Genomic DNA, 13,843 nt, shown 5'->3' on the forward strand with positions numbered 1-13,843 from the left:
AATTGAGCTCGACGGTCTTTTTTCAGATAAAATAGTAGTTACGATGATAATCATGAATCGAATAGGAGTCTAAAATAAAGAACGTAATTGCTATTTTTAGGTTCAGAATACAAGTAAAATTCTAGAATTTAGAAAGGATCAAAAAGATAAAAATATTTAATGAGAAATTATAACTTTGTTTTTAATTAGGTAAATAAAGAAGAAAATAATTGATTTAAAAATATGTTTTGGTGTTGAATTTTATTATTAAACTTCTTTTTTGTAAAAAAAAGTTTATACAATTCATTAATATCTGGAATCTTTTCATTAGAATATATTTTGGAAGGTGTTCTGCCAAAGAAGTCCAGAAGAGTCGGCAAATTAATATAAAACAATTACAAAATAAATATTTTAACATTCATGAGCATCTCTGTTTACAATTTATCCAAATATGAAGCCAAGTCTGGAAGACCGTCCTTCAGTCCTTTCCTCTTACGTGTATCCTGAAATAAAATAAAACCAAGTAAAATAACCAAATATAATCCAATAGTTCAAAATCGTTATAAAATCATATTATCTGAAAATATAATTGTGTGTTTCCCTATTCAAGCTAGCTAGATTAGGACTAGAAAGCTGAAACTTAAAAAACAATTTCCTTTACCACGAATTTAAAAATGATAAAGCCAATTAATGCAATACCATCAGTTATGATCGTGGACAAAATAAAAGTGTACACATTAGATACATTACCTGTACAACTTGGTATGGGCGAGTTCCAGGTTCTTTTGGATCTCCTGGAAGGATTTGCCAATGGTCGAACACGCACTGTGGGAAGGCTTGACCGCCAGTGTTGGAACGCAAGTCAGCTGTAAAGCCGAACGACTCGTTTACGGGCAAGTATGCTCTTACGACGAACATAGGCGTACCAGCCACCTGTTGTTCTTCAAAAACGTGACCACGTCTACGATTGAGGACACCATAGATACCACCAACGGCAACCTCAGGGCACTAAAATTGATATTCACAATTATTTGTTTGTTACTCAAAAATAAAATTAGACAATTTTCGAATGTGAAAATTGTCAGGTTGTCAACGAAAATCATGGTGTTTCATAACCCAGTGCTCGGGTAAAAATCTCATCATATAATTTTATTTTACTAAACTAAAATCATCTTGACTACTTGAAAATAAAATTATACCTGAATTTCGCAAAGGTAGACGGGTTCCATGAGCCTCGGTGAAGCAGTAAGAAGGCAAGCATAGAGACAACGTCTTGTTGTGGGGATAATCTGTCCACCACCTCTATGGATAGCGTCAGCGTGTAACGTAACATCATAAATGTTAAATCGCACGCCACGAAGATTTTCTTCGGAGAGCACACCTTCTTTAGCAGCCCATTGGAATCCAGCGACGACTGAATCTTTGATTTCATTAAGATATTGCACTCCCTTGGTGCAATCGACAAGGATGTTAGGTCCAGTTCCATCAGGGCCAAAGCACCAGATTTTCCTGGCTTCTGTTACATCATAATCGTATTTTTCGCTCAGATAACGAGCACGAACCTTAAAGTCATCTCGAGGATTTACATCACCCTAGAAAAAGTTAATTAATCATAAATTAACTGTTTTGACAAAGTTGAATTTAAATGAAAAATCAAGATTAGTTATTTATCAGTCATTGTTCATTTTTTCTATCAATAATGTTCAGAAGAGGTGTCAGAAATTTTAGAACATTCATCATGTTATATTTTAGAGTATTTATAGCGCATTAAAGATTTTTAAATTTACCTTGTCGATGTCTTCAGCAAGACCATCAGGCATTGGTTGAGCCTTCATGAACAAACGGTTGTGCTTATTAGGTGACTTGGACAAACACATTTGATCTGATTCTTCAGAAACAGTTTCTCTGTATGATACAACTGGATCCGACTTCTTAATTGGAATACAAGCGTGATCTTCTTCAAGATCTTTCAGACAGATTTCAAGATGGAGTTCACCAGCGCCGGCAATGATGTGTTCTCCAGATTCTTCAATGATACATTGTACCATAGGATCTGACTTGGCTAAGCGTTTCAAACCTTCTACAAGTTTAGGCAGATCAGCAGGATTTTTAGGTTCAACAGCAACTCGCACAACAGGCGAGACAGAGAATTTCATGACTTTCATGTTGTGAGCTTCTTTGAACGTAGTGATGGTTCCAGTTTTGACCAAAAATTGATCAACTCCGACCAGACCGCAGATATTACCTGTTTAATTATAAAATACAGACTGTTACAAAGACATTTCTCAAAAAATTAAAAAGCATATATGATAGTCAGCGGAAAAATCAGTTGGCCGTTCTTATGTCATTCAAATGAAATCAGAACAGGTCTGTGAAAGAACAATCATCATAAAGAAAATAAGATAGAATAAAAAATTAAAGAAGGTATTTTGATATTGTATGATATGAATATACAATTTACCTGAAGGAACATCCTCAATAGCTTCGACATAACGACCCATCATAAGGATGGTACGTTGGATGGCTTTCTCATAAAGATCTTCCTTCTTGCCTGGTTGGTAATTAGGGCCCATGATACGGGCTTTCATGCCAGTTGACACTTTTCCAGAGAAAACTCGTCCAAAGGCATAGAAACGACCCTTATCAGATGTCGGTACCATTTTAGATACGTACATCATGAGTGGTCCATTAGGATCGCAGTTCTGCAATTAAAAACATTTATTAGGACTACAACTTCAACATTAAGGCGTGACGTCTGTTATAATGAATATTCAGTTGGCCGTTCTTTTGTCATTCAAAAAAATATATTCAGAACAGGTCTGTGAAAGAACAATCATCATATGCATGATCACTAACAAATAGTAAGAAATTTTATTTTAACAAAAATTACCTTAATCGCAACAGCAGCTTCATCATCATGAGGTCCTTCGTAGAGCATTTCCATTCTGTACTTCTGAGCTGTTACTGGAGATGGCAAATGAATGGCTATCATCTGAAGTAAAGCTTCTCCAGCTGGCAGCCAGGTACGCATTACAACCTGTAGAATAAATTATTCAAATTTAATATAATATTAAATTTAAAGATAAATTTTGTAATTGGAAATTGTAAAATTCAGTCAAGTTCACAGTTTCTCTCACTATTAATCAGAAGAGGTGTCAGAAATATTTTAGAACATTCATCCTCTGATGTATTATTTTAATTATCTATGAACCTTATACTGATAAATTATTACCTTAAGGAGAGCTTTTCCATCCTTATCTTTATCTTCAGGCTTCAAAACGATTCCTAACTTTTTAAGAAGACCTTCGCATTCGTCTTTTTTGTAGTTCATGATGCAGTCAAATACCTAAAACAAACAGAGGCATAGAGTCAATTTCATTTATTCTAAAATATATATGTACTTTTTTATACATGAGTATAAGATATGTGCACTCATGCTGTAAATCGTCACTTCCGAGCATAAGGATAGAGGCTCAGTGAGATCGCTGGGCATAATTACATTTTTCTCTTCTTCTGTTAATGCACTGTCTTCACTATCATTGTGCATGATTTGGTAAACCGCCTCAACACTGCAGAGAGACGCTTATGTGCCAGAAGATTATACAATAAAAAACTGATTAAATTCTTACTTTGTAGATGGGGTCCAAAACATACATGCAGAAAGAGCGCTTGTTGTCAGCTTCTTTTTGTTTGCTCCACTTCTTGGTTTTAGGGTTGAAGAAAGATTCTCCCCACAATCTGTTCATTAGTTTCACGACATCAATACCGAATTTCTCAGCATACATTTCGGAAAATTGTTTCAAAGTGAAAGCCCATCCATGAAGTCCAGAACCAAAACCAACAGAACCTTTGCTTGGATCAACCTATTGCATTGAGATATATTATTTAATTATAATTCTATGGGATAAAAAAAATTTAAATACATCAAGTTTAATTTAATGTCAGTTGGCCGTTCTTGTGTCTTTCAATAATTTTCAGAACAGGTCTGTGAGAACAATCATCATGTGTATGGAATAATAGTTTCTGAAAATTTTAATCGGATACTTACGCGAACTTCTCCCATAGGACCATCATCATCAGAGTATGTAGCAATAATAACATTAACGTTTTCAACAATACGTTGGAAAGTTTGATACAAATCTTCACTATCCAGTTGCAATTCAAGCAGAGCACGGTCCATTTTGTTCATGAACAAAACAGGCTTAATGCGCTCAGCAATAGCTTGACGCAATACGGTTTCAGTCTGTACACATACACCTGTAATAATGTCATGTTCATATTAAGTTTCCAATTAAAAAAATGTGTGATAACAATCTAAAAGTAAAATCTTACCAGAAACACAATCAACAACAACAAGGGCTCCATCAGTTACACGAAGAGCAGCTGTTACTTCACTAGAGAAATCAACGTGCCCGGGGGAATCGATAAGGTTGATCAAGAAACCTTTCTCATCCTTTCTGCGTTGGTCAGGGCTGGTAATGAAGATACAATCCTTCTGGTCGAGTTCGAAGTACATCGAAATTGCCCTAAAATGAAAATTAAAAGTTAGTTATCTGAAAGAAAAAGTACATGTAATGATGGTGAAAACTAATGAACTCACGTTGATTTGATGGTAATGCAACGTTCCTGCTCATCTTTTCTGGTATCAGTAAAACGTGTTTCTCCAGCTTTAGAACCAGCAATAATACCAGCCTTAGACACAAGGGAGTCAGTCAAAGTTGACTTTCCGTGATCGACGTGAGCAATGACGGACATGTTTCTGATATTCTCCTTCTTGTCCATCATAAGACGGATCTCGTCTACGGTGAAGTTCACCTGAAGAAAAAAAGTATATTATAATTTTTTTGCTTTTTGAAATCTATGAGGAACAAAAATTGTTTATATTTACTAATGGACGGGATACGTAAAAAAATATCTAGTACCTTGTACAAGTTTCATTATGGAAAAACAATTATGGTACAAACTGATACACAGGAGGTAACAGCTTTCACGCCGAATAACGGTTATCGTGCACGAGGCACGGTCAGGGACATGAACTTAGCACGTGCACGAGGAACGTAGCATAACTTTTACAAGTATATTGATAATGATAAATTACAGTGGAGCTAATGATGAGAAAGGAATGTAAATGTTATAAAAAAAGATAGTTTCACTGAATTATATCGTGGCATACATTCTTGAGACAACATGGACGCGCTAGATTCCAACATAACCCCTCACAGCTGACAAAATTGCATCGAACGTAAGGTTACACGCATGTAAGGTCAACGTAAGAAACAATAATTTTTAGTTACATTTATGCAAAAATTACAGATCACAGTCCTGTTAGGATCAATGATTTAGGTACGGAAAGAAATAGTATAAAAAATGGTAAAAACGAAAGTTGCGCAATTCACGGTAACGCATGACTATTTTTATAACTTTTAATGGTAAGCCGGGAGAAAGATAAAAAATGCAATCAAATGCCATTAAATAATGCTTCGATAAATAATTTAAGAAAATAAAAAAGCAAAAATAATACTTACCATTTTGGATGTTTTTGGATTACGGCAGTCTGTTGAAAATTATACGTGCGTGCGCCAACAATGGCGGACTCCCTGAGAAAGAAAGATTCTTATGTCGGACCGCTAGCTCGGTCCTGCCTTGTGTGAGGTTCGAGTGAAAGAGACGAGAGTCTAACAGGCCAACGGGGGCGAGAGAGACTCACAGAACGCTGAGTATAACCGCCGCTCACGTTGGCGGCACCTACAGGCTATATAGTTGACCGAAATGGGACGTTGCTCCATGCATAAGAAGAAGACAGACATGTGCCACGCAAGCGGCGGCCGGCTCATACCACTACTAGTTTCACAAATCCATGTACGCTGTTTCTGAGCAACGATGTGGCAACTGTAAATGCAACGTAGCGGACAGCTACGTGCTCCTTGCTACGCAAACATATTCCGCGCAATTTAAATTTCCACTTTTCCATCAGCAGCAGACGAAAAGTTCTGCAAGTTAGCAGAAAATTTCCTTACACTTTAAAATATAAGTGTACGAATACGTACGTAATAATCTGAAAACCGACGGAGCTGTCTGGATCTTTTTGGTACATATTTATCAGTCAATTGCATAGCTTGAAAATTAATTTGATTATTTTGCTAATAGCAAATTGCTGCTTGATTAAATTATTATTCACATATGCATAAACATACACAGAAGGCTGATTATATTTGCACAATTTTAAAGCTTTAAAAGGTATGCAAAGATTTGAAACTTGGCGGTTTTGAAAAAACAGAAATGCCGATCAAATTTTATCGTTGCCAAGTTTTTTACTAAATTCCTCAATTTTTCATTCAATTAAATCATAAAATAATGATTGTTTCTAAAAAATTATAAAATCATAGGCAAATAAAACAATGGTAATATTTTTTTAAATATTCATCTCGATATTTTATTCAAATCTTACATTATAAGAAACTAAAATGTTCAATTTTTTTTTTTTATAATTACTAGTTTCTTACGTTGAAATATAGCCAATGATCTTTGGACTTTGGTAAAAATGTAAATCCTGGAAACCAAAGTAAGCAAAAAAAAGAAAGCAATTACTTGATTGAACACTTCAATTTAAATATTATCAATATAATCCATTTTATTTTTATATGTATTTGTATATTACATTACAGCAATAATAATACGCTTTGTGGCGGAAAAAATACATAAGTTACTTTCAAGTGTAGCCATTCAAAAAATAATTGCCTGCGAACATAATTTAAATTAGCCATTGGCTGAACTAACATTAAATATTTGATTGAAATTAAAATATATATGACAGATGAAAAATCAAAAAATCACAGAACATGTAAAGAATAGTGGAGGTACCTCCTTACATGATAGTCGAATTGTAGTTGGTTTATTATTTTGTTAAATATTGATTAATTTCCAAATGTAAAAAGCCCAGTAACTTGGCACCTTATTGCTTGAATTTTACTGCGTATTCAATATCTACTAAATTATAGTAAAATAACGATATTTTGTTGTTCCTGATTCATTCAACACAAGTTATTTATTTTCGTGACTAATAATATTACAATGTTATAACGTTAAAACACTGTGAGCCGCGACTACATTTACTTTTCGTGTTTGTTCAAAAATTATTTTTTCAAAATTCACTCGTAAATATTTAAAGTAAGAACATATTCATATCCCCTCAATGTGACATATTCAAATTTGAACACTTGATATAGCACTCAAAACGTCTGACGAGGCTTGAAATACCGATTACGAGAAATAAGCGAACATGAGTGTAACAATAAAATTGATGAAAAATTTTATAAATCAAACCCGTTGCTTAGCGTGATGTTAGGATTTGTTCCTCGCACCGGCAGCATGTGTCGTAGTCTTGCTCGATAAATTTCCGCCGATCGAGCATCTGACTGGTAAGCCAGATATCAGTCCGATTTTCCCTTTACCCGAAGCTGTTGCCGTAAAATTCTGACTTAGATTCGTTGCATAACATTGACGCATTTTCGTTTGGGCAACAGATCGTAATAGTTTACTCGTCTGGGAAGAATTTCGGGCGATCAAACGGGCGATGTTGGTGCTTTGATGGTGTCCCTAAATGATCCGGTATTCATCCATTTTTTTAATATCGTCATTATTAAGGTATATAAGACTACTTGGATCACTTTTATCCAGCGATTGCCAGTTTATTTACACTTGTATTTGATTCGATTAATGAGCTTGCAAAAATAAAATTTCAAATAATCTTACAACTACAATTCTTCCCTTTGCATATTTACACGTACACGCGTTATAATATATTTGATAAAAGTTAATGTTAAAATAATGCGAAATTGGAGAATATTATCACATGTGAGAATACATATCACAAAACCAAATATCGCAATACTTGAGGAGAAAATGCGCAAACTTATGAAGTTAATACAGTAAAACTCTCCTTGACCAACAATTCTTTTAACGGACACATTTTTCGTACATTTCAATAATTTTAACAAACACTATTTGATAGAATATTAAGAAAATTATCCAAAAATTTTGAAAAAAAAAAAGTATCTGAAATTTTATACATTATTAATTATGAAGTAATGAATGTGTAATAATAGTATTTTTCATTTTACATAATCAGTTTTGTGTTGGTTTTTTGTCCATCTACCAAAAGTGGAAAGTTCTCAATAGCATCGAAATTTTTCGGTCTCGTTAGTGTCCGTTGAAGCAAGGTTTTACTGTATTCCGGTGGAATTTATCAATTTTTGTAATATTATTGCATTATTAAGATTGCCTTTACCCCGTATGCAAATCATTCCATATATTTAGATAAGAGACGACAAGTAAAAAAACAATCCTATCAAAATGTGATTCTCCTATATGAATTTAATAAAATACCTTGCTGTTTCGGCAATTTCTCTCGTGAATGCCCAAGCGATCCGGCAGAAAAGTCCTTTTGCACTTGGAACACGGAATGAGTAAAGCCTAAACATTTCAAAATTAAAAAATGTAATAATTGATCCCGTAGGTTGCATTGGTACACGAGCTGCGTAAGTCTCTTACCTGACTTTGCTCCCAAGCCGCGGTGTTCCATTCTTCGTGATCGATGGGAAAGTTGGGTCGTTGCGGCTCGTTGCGCCTCTGCGAGCTCGGCAGTGATTTGTTCTCGCGATGCCACCTCTATCGTATAGAAGCGAGTAAGACAACGCCAAGTGCCGTATGTTTAGTATGAAAATTATGGTGATCGCAAAGCATGCCATGAAAATGAATTACCTCTAAGCATTTGGGCTCGTGAATGGGGAAGCTAGCCGAGCCGAATTCGCGTCCGCAAATGTAGCAGGTGACGCTCCTGGGTCTTTTCTTACTCGTGTTAGTTTTGCTGGAGTCATCGCTGCTGGCCTTGAGCTGGGGGCAAGCTGGCCTCGCAGCTTCGACCGCACTCGCTGTATCGGGACATTTTTTCTGCCTCTCCTGCGGCGCCGCTCTAGCTCCTGTTATACAAGGATAGAGGCTCATTGTAATGCCTTGGTCGTGTCGCATCTCGAGAGCGCTCTTACCAAAGGAGTCGACGGGACTAGGCGACCCGATGCCGCCGGATTTGGCCGAAGTTTTGCGCCGGCATTCGGCTTTGGCCAGCGAGCTGCGCACGGGTATTATCGAGACGCTGGAGCGCGAGCCTTTCGGATGTTTCGCCTGCTCCGGACTGCGAGGTCGTGAGTGGCTGTGAAATCGCTCGGGCTGATGAGCCGATCCGAGGCAGCTTTTGCAGCTGGCCTCGTTGACTGGCCTCGCTGCTCTGGGAGTCGGCCATTTGCTGTTTTGCCGTCTTCCGGTGCTCGGTGACGATGCCGCGATCAAGCTTATCTCGCTGGAGTTGTCCGAGCGCATCGAGGCGCGAGTGAATCGCAGCGGCGAGAGCTGCCCCGTCGATGTCAATTTTGTCGATTTGGCTGGCTTCTCGCTTAGCTTGTTCCGTGCAAGATCGATCGACTCCTCGAACTTGGATCTCTTGCTGCCGTTACTGTGGCTGCTAGAGGTGCTGCTGCTGCTACTGCTGCTGCTGTTGTTGTTGTTGTTGTTAATGTCGTCCGATGGAGGGTAGCGACGAGAAGCGACTTTACTATTCGGACTGCAGGCTCGTTGGCCCGTCGGCTCCGTTGGCAAAGTCTCTCGCGAAGGATCGCGTGGCTCCGACGCTTTTTGCAGTTGCATCGACTTGGCCAAATTCTGTCTGATGAGGATGAGAGAGGCCTCGAGCGAGTCCTGTACGCATAAAATGTGACGCCAGTGTCGGGTTAACCGCGATGCCTCGCTGACGGACTTTTAGCGTGGTAGAATTGATTGAGATACAGACCTTATTAAGAAGCGACATGTCCAGTTGATCGACGAGCCGGCGATCGAGTACCCGAGGTGCTTCGAGGCAGGCAGTGGCGGGTCTAGTCTCGGGCTCGGAGCCTGACTCGGACGAGTCGTCGTCCTCGAGTCGATCGCGGCGCTGACGACGATGGCCAGCTTCTTCTGCGTATTTTGTCGCGTGCATGCTCGTGGCTTCGTTGCGACTCCTTGTACGCGGCCTCTTCCTTCGCATGCTTGCGGCCAGCTGTGCAGACCGGACACGGAGATCGGTCCTGCTCGACCGGCCTCGCCGCCGTCCCTTGCCTCGCCTGCGAATCCTCCATTTTCATTTCTCTCTCGATATTACTCATTTTCTAACTTATAGAGCACGAGCAAACAACGCTATTTGCTTATTGCAGACATTCATTTCTTCGACTATGAATTCGAATCCGTTATTTGCTTACAATGTCTGACCAATTCGTACGGATTACGGATCTCTCTCATTTATTATTCACTCGACCTCGTTTTAATCAAAATAAGTGCGCTTTTCATTTTACTGAATCGAACGAATTAATACACTATGCATCATATTAGCACACCAGCAATTGAAACAGTTATTTTGAAATTGAAATATTTCATCTACACATTTTAAGAATTTTATTTTCTGAATTTTACCTCCATTTGAATATAGGCCTTGATAAAGTTCAAAAGTATGAAATATAAAATCGTCAATAAATATGATTCAAACATCGAAAATAGAACGTGCATTATTGCAACAATTACCTAATTGTATGTATTATATTTGTACGCATATAATTCAAACAAATATTTCAAAACTATATAAAATGTTAAGCTCACCTCAATAATTGAATTTAACAATGTGGATCGAATGTTTGTAAATATTTTAGATGAGCCATTCAAGGTACTCGATGGCGAGCTGTACTTCATATTTCAAAAAAATGCGTCACGCAAATTTGTACAATCTCCGGCAGTACTTCGAGATGATTCATCAACCGATGCACAATCAGGTGTATGAAATGACCGACGCATCCGCAGAATTGAATCCCTTGCTTGATTTATCTCATCAACGATACACAGACTTTTTAACAATTTTTTCTCTCTTGATTGTTGTACTTCTAAAAATATAAAATTATATATTTTTTTTTATTTATTTATTCATATAAATCACGAGGCCAACAATAACCTTTGTAAAACAAACATATATTATTAATTACATTTTTTTATTGCAAAGTGTGAAAAAATGAATTTACATTCAAAAATTATTTTTATCGATTTTTTAAATAATGTACAATAAAATGAAAATAACATAAAAATGAACACGTTTTAATATTTTTCACATGCTGTTTTCCGGTTATTAATTGTTAACTACGCCTACAGTACCATAATTAAGCTACTGAATAACGTTTTTTTTTGTATTTACTTTACAACATCTTACATATTATCAAAAAATAGTATAAGTACTTTATCATTATTATTCTGATATTTCACAAAGCCGTTAGTTATTTCAAACATTGGATCAAAAAAATAAAATATTGATGTGAGAATCCAGAACAAACATCTATTTCACGATATATATTTGCAAGAATCGTTAATTACTGAGTAAGTAATAATCGTCTGGTCAGAAAAAAACAATCAACTTAACCTAAAGTTAATAATTGAACGATATGTATACTTACTTAAAAAAACAGAAAAATCAATTAAAGTCGATATTTTCTAGAAATACTCAAGAAACACTCAATTCAACCACAATAAATTGTTCAGTGAAATTAATCCATGATATTATATTTTAATTAATTTACTCTAAGAAAGATTTTATTAAATCTGTACACTATACGGAACACAAACATTTAAAATCGAAGAATTTAGTAATGCTTAAAATCGCATTATCTTTGCAGACTTATGTAAACTACAATGTAAATAAAATTAGCGAGTTGAAGTTTGCGCATAATCTAAATAATCTTAAATTATTATAGAAAAAATTACATCAAGTGTACCTATCTCACGAATGTTCCGTCATATTTTATATTATAAAAATGTCCATGCCTATTATTATACTTAATAGGTAGAAGTATACCTGACTATTAAAAATTAGCATTACTAACTGCACATATTAGAAAATATAAATTCGAATATTTACAAATGAATTCAGCAATGATACGAATTGTGTAACTTTCTTCTAATTTCGATAAAAGTATTTTGAAAGTTCAGAAAAATGATCTATGTCATTTATTATGATAACATAACAGTTGTTTTCAAATAAATATTCTGAAAAAGTGCGAAGTGTAAACATTTTCCATTTCAAATGTAAAAAATATCAAAAAACTATAAATTCAAAATTTAAGAAATATAAACAGACAAACCAAACATAAATAACAGAGAACTAGCATAAAACGCATATTAAACTAAGAATGAGTGATTTATCATGAAGTATTTTCATGGTAATTTCATAAATAAAGCATTTTAATAGATTTTCATAATATTCATAACAAGTTCGCGAACAAAACCAAAATTGAAAGAAAAACGTGTTCAGAAAGCAATATAGCTACAAATCCGAGTTGTAATGATTCAAGATTGTACCGATTCGTAATTAACAGATATTTTAATATATGAAAATTGCAAATGCTGCAGTTAATAATTAATTGAATTATTCGATGGGAGAACTATTTATCAGATTTATTATATAATAATGAAATTTACCAAAATGTTCCAATTCATAGAGAGAACGATGAAAGTTGCAGAGCATCGCGCACTATAATACCAATCGATTGAGCAAAATGCACACCACCAAAAATCATAGACAGCTGATCATGTATGTACATAAACGACGATTATCAGCGATTACCGTTGCGTACTGGTATAGTAACGAGCGTTCACTACGATAGTATAGTTGTACGTGTAACGTGGGAAGCTAAAAAGCATACAGACATAAAAATTGCATTATACACAGAGATAATATAGGCAGGCACGTGTGTATCAGTTTGCGTGTATCTACGCCAACCATAAGGCTGACTGCATTTAGGAAACGTTAATCGATCCAAGCTCTAGCACTGCCCAGCAACGTGTTTACGCCATATACAACGACACTGCTGATAAGAATAAGACCGGAAAAATGCAATTCTCTGCGATGAGCAATAGAAAATGCCAAGTCACGTTTTTCTAAGTTGATGTACTCATTTTTGAGTAGTATAAAGATCATTAATTATCGGCTAAAATAGCCATACTCAATAATTATCTTTATTACAGCCATTGCTAGTGTTTATTTACATTCGCGTATCTCGCTTCTCATTTGAGGTACGCAAGAATAATTACAGAAAATCGGTAATATGCGTTTGAGTCAATATATTATAGTTATTTTCAACAGGTACCCGAAACCAATTTACAAAGATAAACGAGATCCTAAAATGTTTGTGATAAATGAGAGACTTGAGTATAATTTTAATTAAAATAAAAAATATTATTTCCCACTTATTATTCAATCATTAAATGACTTGTTCTATCATGTTCTAGACCAATGAACGTTAAATTTATCATTAACCTCCAGAGGATTGGGATTTCAGAGGTCATATATCATCCATAGAAAACCGGCATCTCAAATCATTGTTCGATCCTATAGGCTAAGTGTCGATCCGTGGGTGCACCAATACATTGGCTTCCCGGTCCGGAAGGGAATAAACCGTGTAAAAAGTTTCAAATGCAATAAAATATTGTTGATGGAATATTTTTTCAAAAATATTTCTTAAAATATTTTTTCAAAAATATTCTGAATTCAAATCTGAGATTGAAAAAATCGAAAATCTAAAATTCACCCTTCTAAAGGGGTGAAAACTACCGCTTTGCCTCACCCACGATTTTTATTAACTTGACTGATGCTCTTTGAATGTTTTAAAAATAATTAGTATTATTGTAAAATTGGAAACACTTTTTCGTAAGTTACCTAATTTTTGTATTGCTTCTTAAAACATTTCTTTGATTTATATTGACTCTGAGTTTAAAACTTCGCTACTCAAACATGCATATGATA

At 35.6% G+C, this 13,843-nt stretch overlaps 2 protein-coding genes across 4 annotated transcripts; both read right to left on the reverse strand.

Annotated features, from left to right (window-relative positions):
- Positions 1-209: 209 nt before the first annotated feature.
- Positions 210-5,674, reverse strand: LOC106653049 (elongation factor 2). Its single transcript, XM_014372317.2, has 12 exons — positions 5,505-5,674; positions 4,580-4,794; positions 4,312-4,505; positions 4,028-4,236; positions 3,609-3,842; positions 3,212-3,325; positions 2,870-3,016; positions 2,441-2,681; positions 1,767-2,224; positions 1,179-1,571; positions 730-987; positions 210-482 (listed from the first exon to the last, which is right to left on the reverse strand). Exons 1-12 carry the CDS (start codon positions 5,505-5,507, stop codon positions 414-416), a joined length of 2,535 nt encoding a protein of 844 aa, XP_014227803.1. The 5' UTR covers positions 5,508-5,674; the 3' UTR covers positions 210-413.
- Positions 5,675-6,735: 1,061 nt separating this feature from the next.
- Positions 6,736-12,660, reverse strand: LOC106659526 (uncharacterized protein DDB_G0271670-like). 3 transcript variants are annotated; one of them, XM_023461082.1, is made up of 8 exons: positions 12,520-12,660; positions 10,660-10,934; positions 9,821-10,130; positions 9,024-9,729; positions 8,740-8,957; positions 8,530-8,646; positions 8,365-8,451; positions 6,736-7,575 (listed from the first exon to the last, which is right to left on the reverse strand). In XM_023461082.1, exons 3-8 carry the CDS (start codon positions 10,052-10,054, stop codon positions 7,321-7,323), a joined length of 1,617 nt encoding a protein of 538 aa, XP_023316850.1. In that variant the 5' UTR covers positions 10,055-10,130; positions 10,660-10,934; positions 12,520-12,660; the 3' UTR covers positions 6,736-7,320. The 3 variants fall into 3 exon arrangements, with proteins under 3 accessions (XP_023316850.1, XP_014237635.2, XP_023316849.1); XM_014382149.2 differs by having other exon boundaries at positions 10,660-10,937; XM_023461081.1 differs by lacking the exon at positions 12,520-12,660 and adding an exon at positions 11,499-11,535 and having other exon boundaries at positions 10,660-10,937.
- Positions 12,661-13,843: the final 1,183 nt, after the last annotated feature.

Source organism: Trichogramma pretiosum, unplaced genomic scaffold, assembly GCF_000599845.2.
Source record: "Trichogramma pretiosum strain Unisexual culture from Peru unplaced genomic scaffold, Tpre_2.0 scaffold34, whole genome shotgun sequence".
Taxonomy (NCBI): Eukaryota; Metazoa; Arthropoda; class Insecta; order Hymenoptera; family Trichogrammatidae; genus Trichogramma; species Trichogramma pretiosum.

Coding starts and splice junctions, on each gene's coding strand:
- LOC106653049 (XM_014372317.2), bottom strand. Junction 3,843..4,027: donor GTCCTATGGGAGAAGTTCGC/GTAAGTATCCGA, acceptor TCAATGCAATAG/GTTGATCCAAGCAAAGGTTC. Junction 2,225..2,440: donor TATTGAGGATGTTCCTTCAG/GTAAATTGTATA, acceptor ATAATTAAACAG/GTAATATCTGCGGTCTGGTC.
- LOC106659526 (XM_023461082.1), bottom strand. CDS start 10,054: ATGCGAAGGAAGAGGCCGCGTACAAGGAGTCGCAACGAAGCCACGAGC. Junction 8,958..9,023: donor TAGTCCCGTCGACTCCTTTG/GTAAGAGCGCTC, acceptor CTTGTATAACAG/GAGCTAGAGCGGCGCCGCAG. Junction 8,452..8,529: donor CGGCTTGGGAGCAAAGTCAG/GTAAGAGACTTA, acceptor TGAAATGTTTAG/GCTTTACTCATTCCGTGTTC.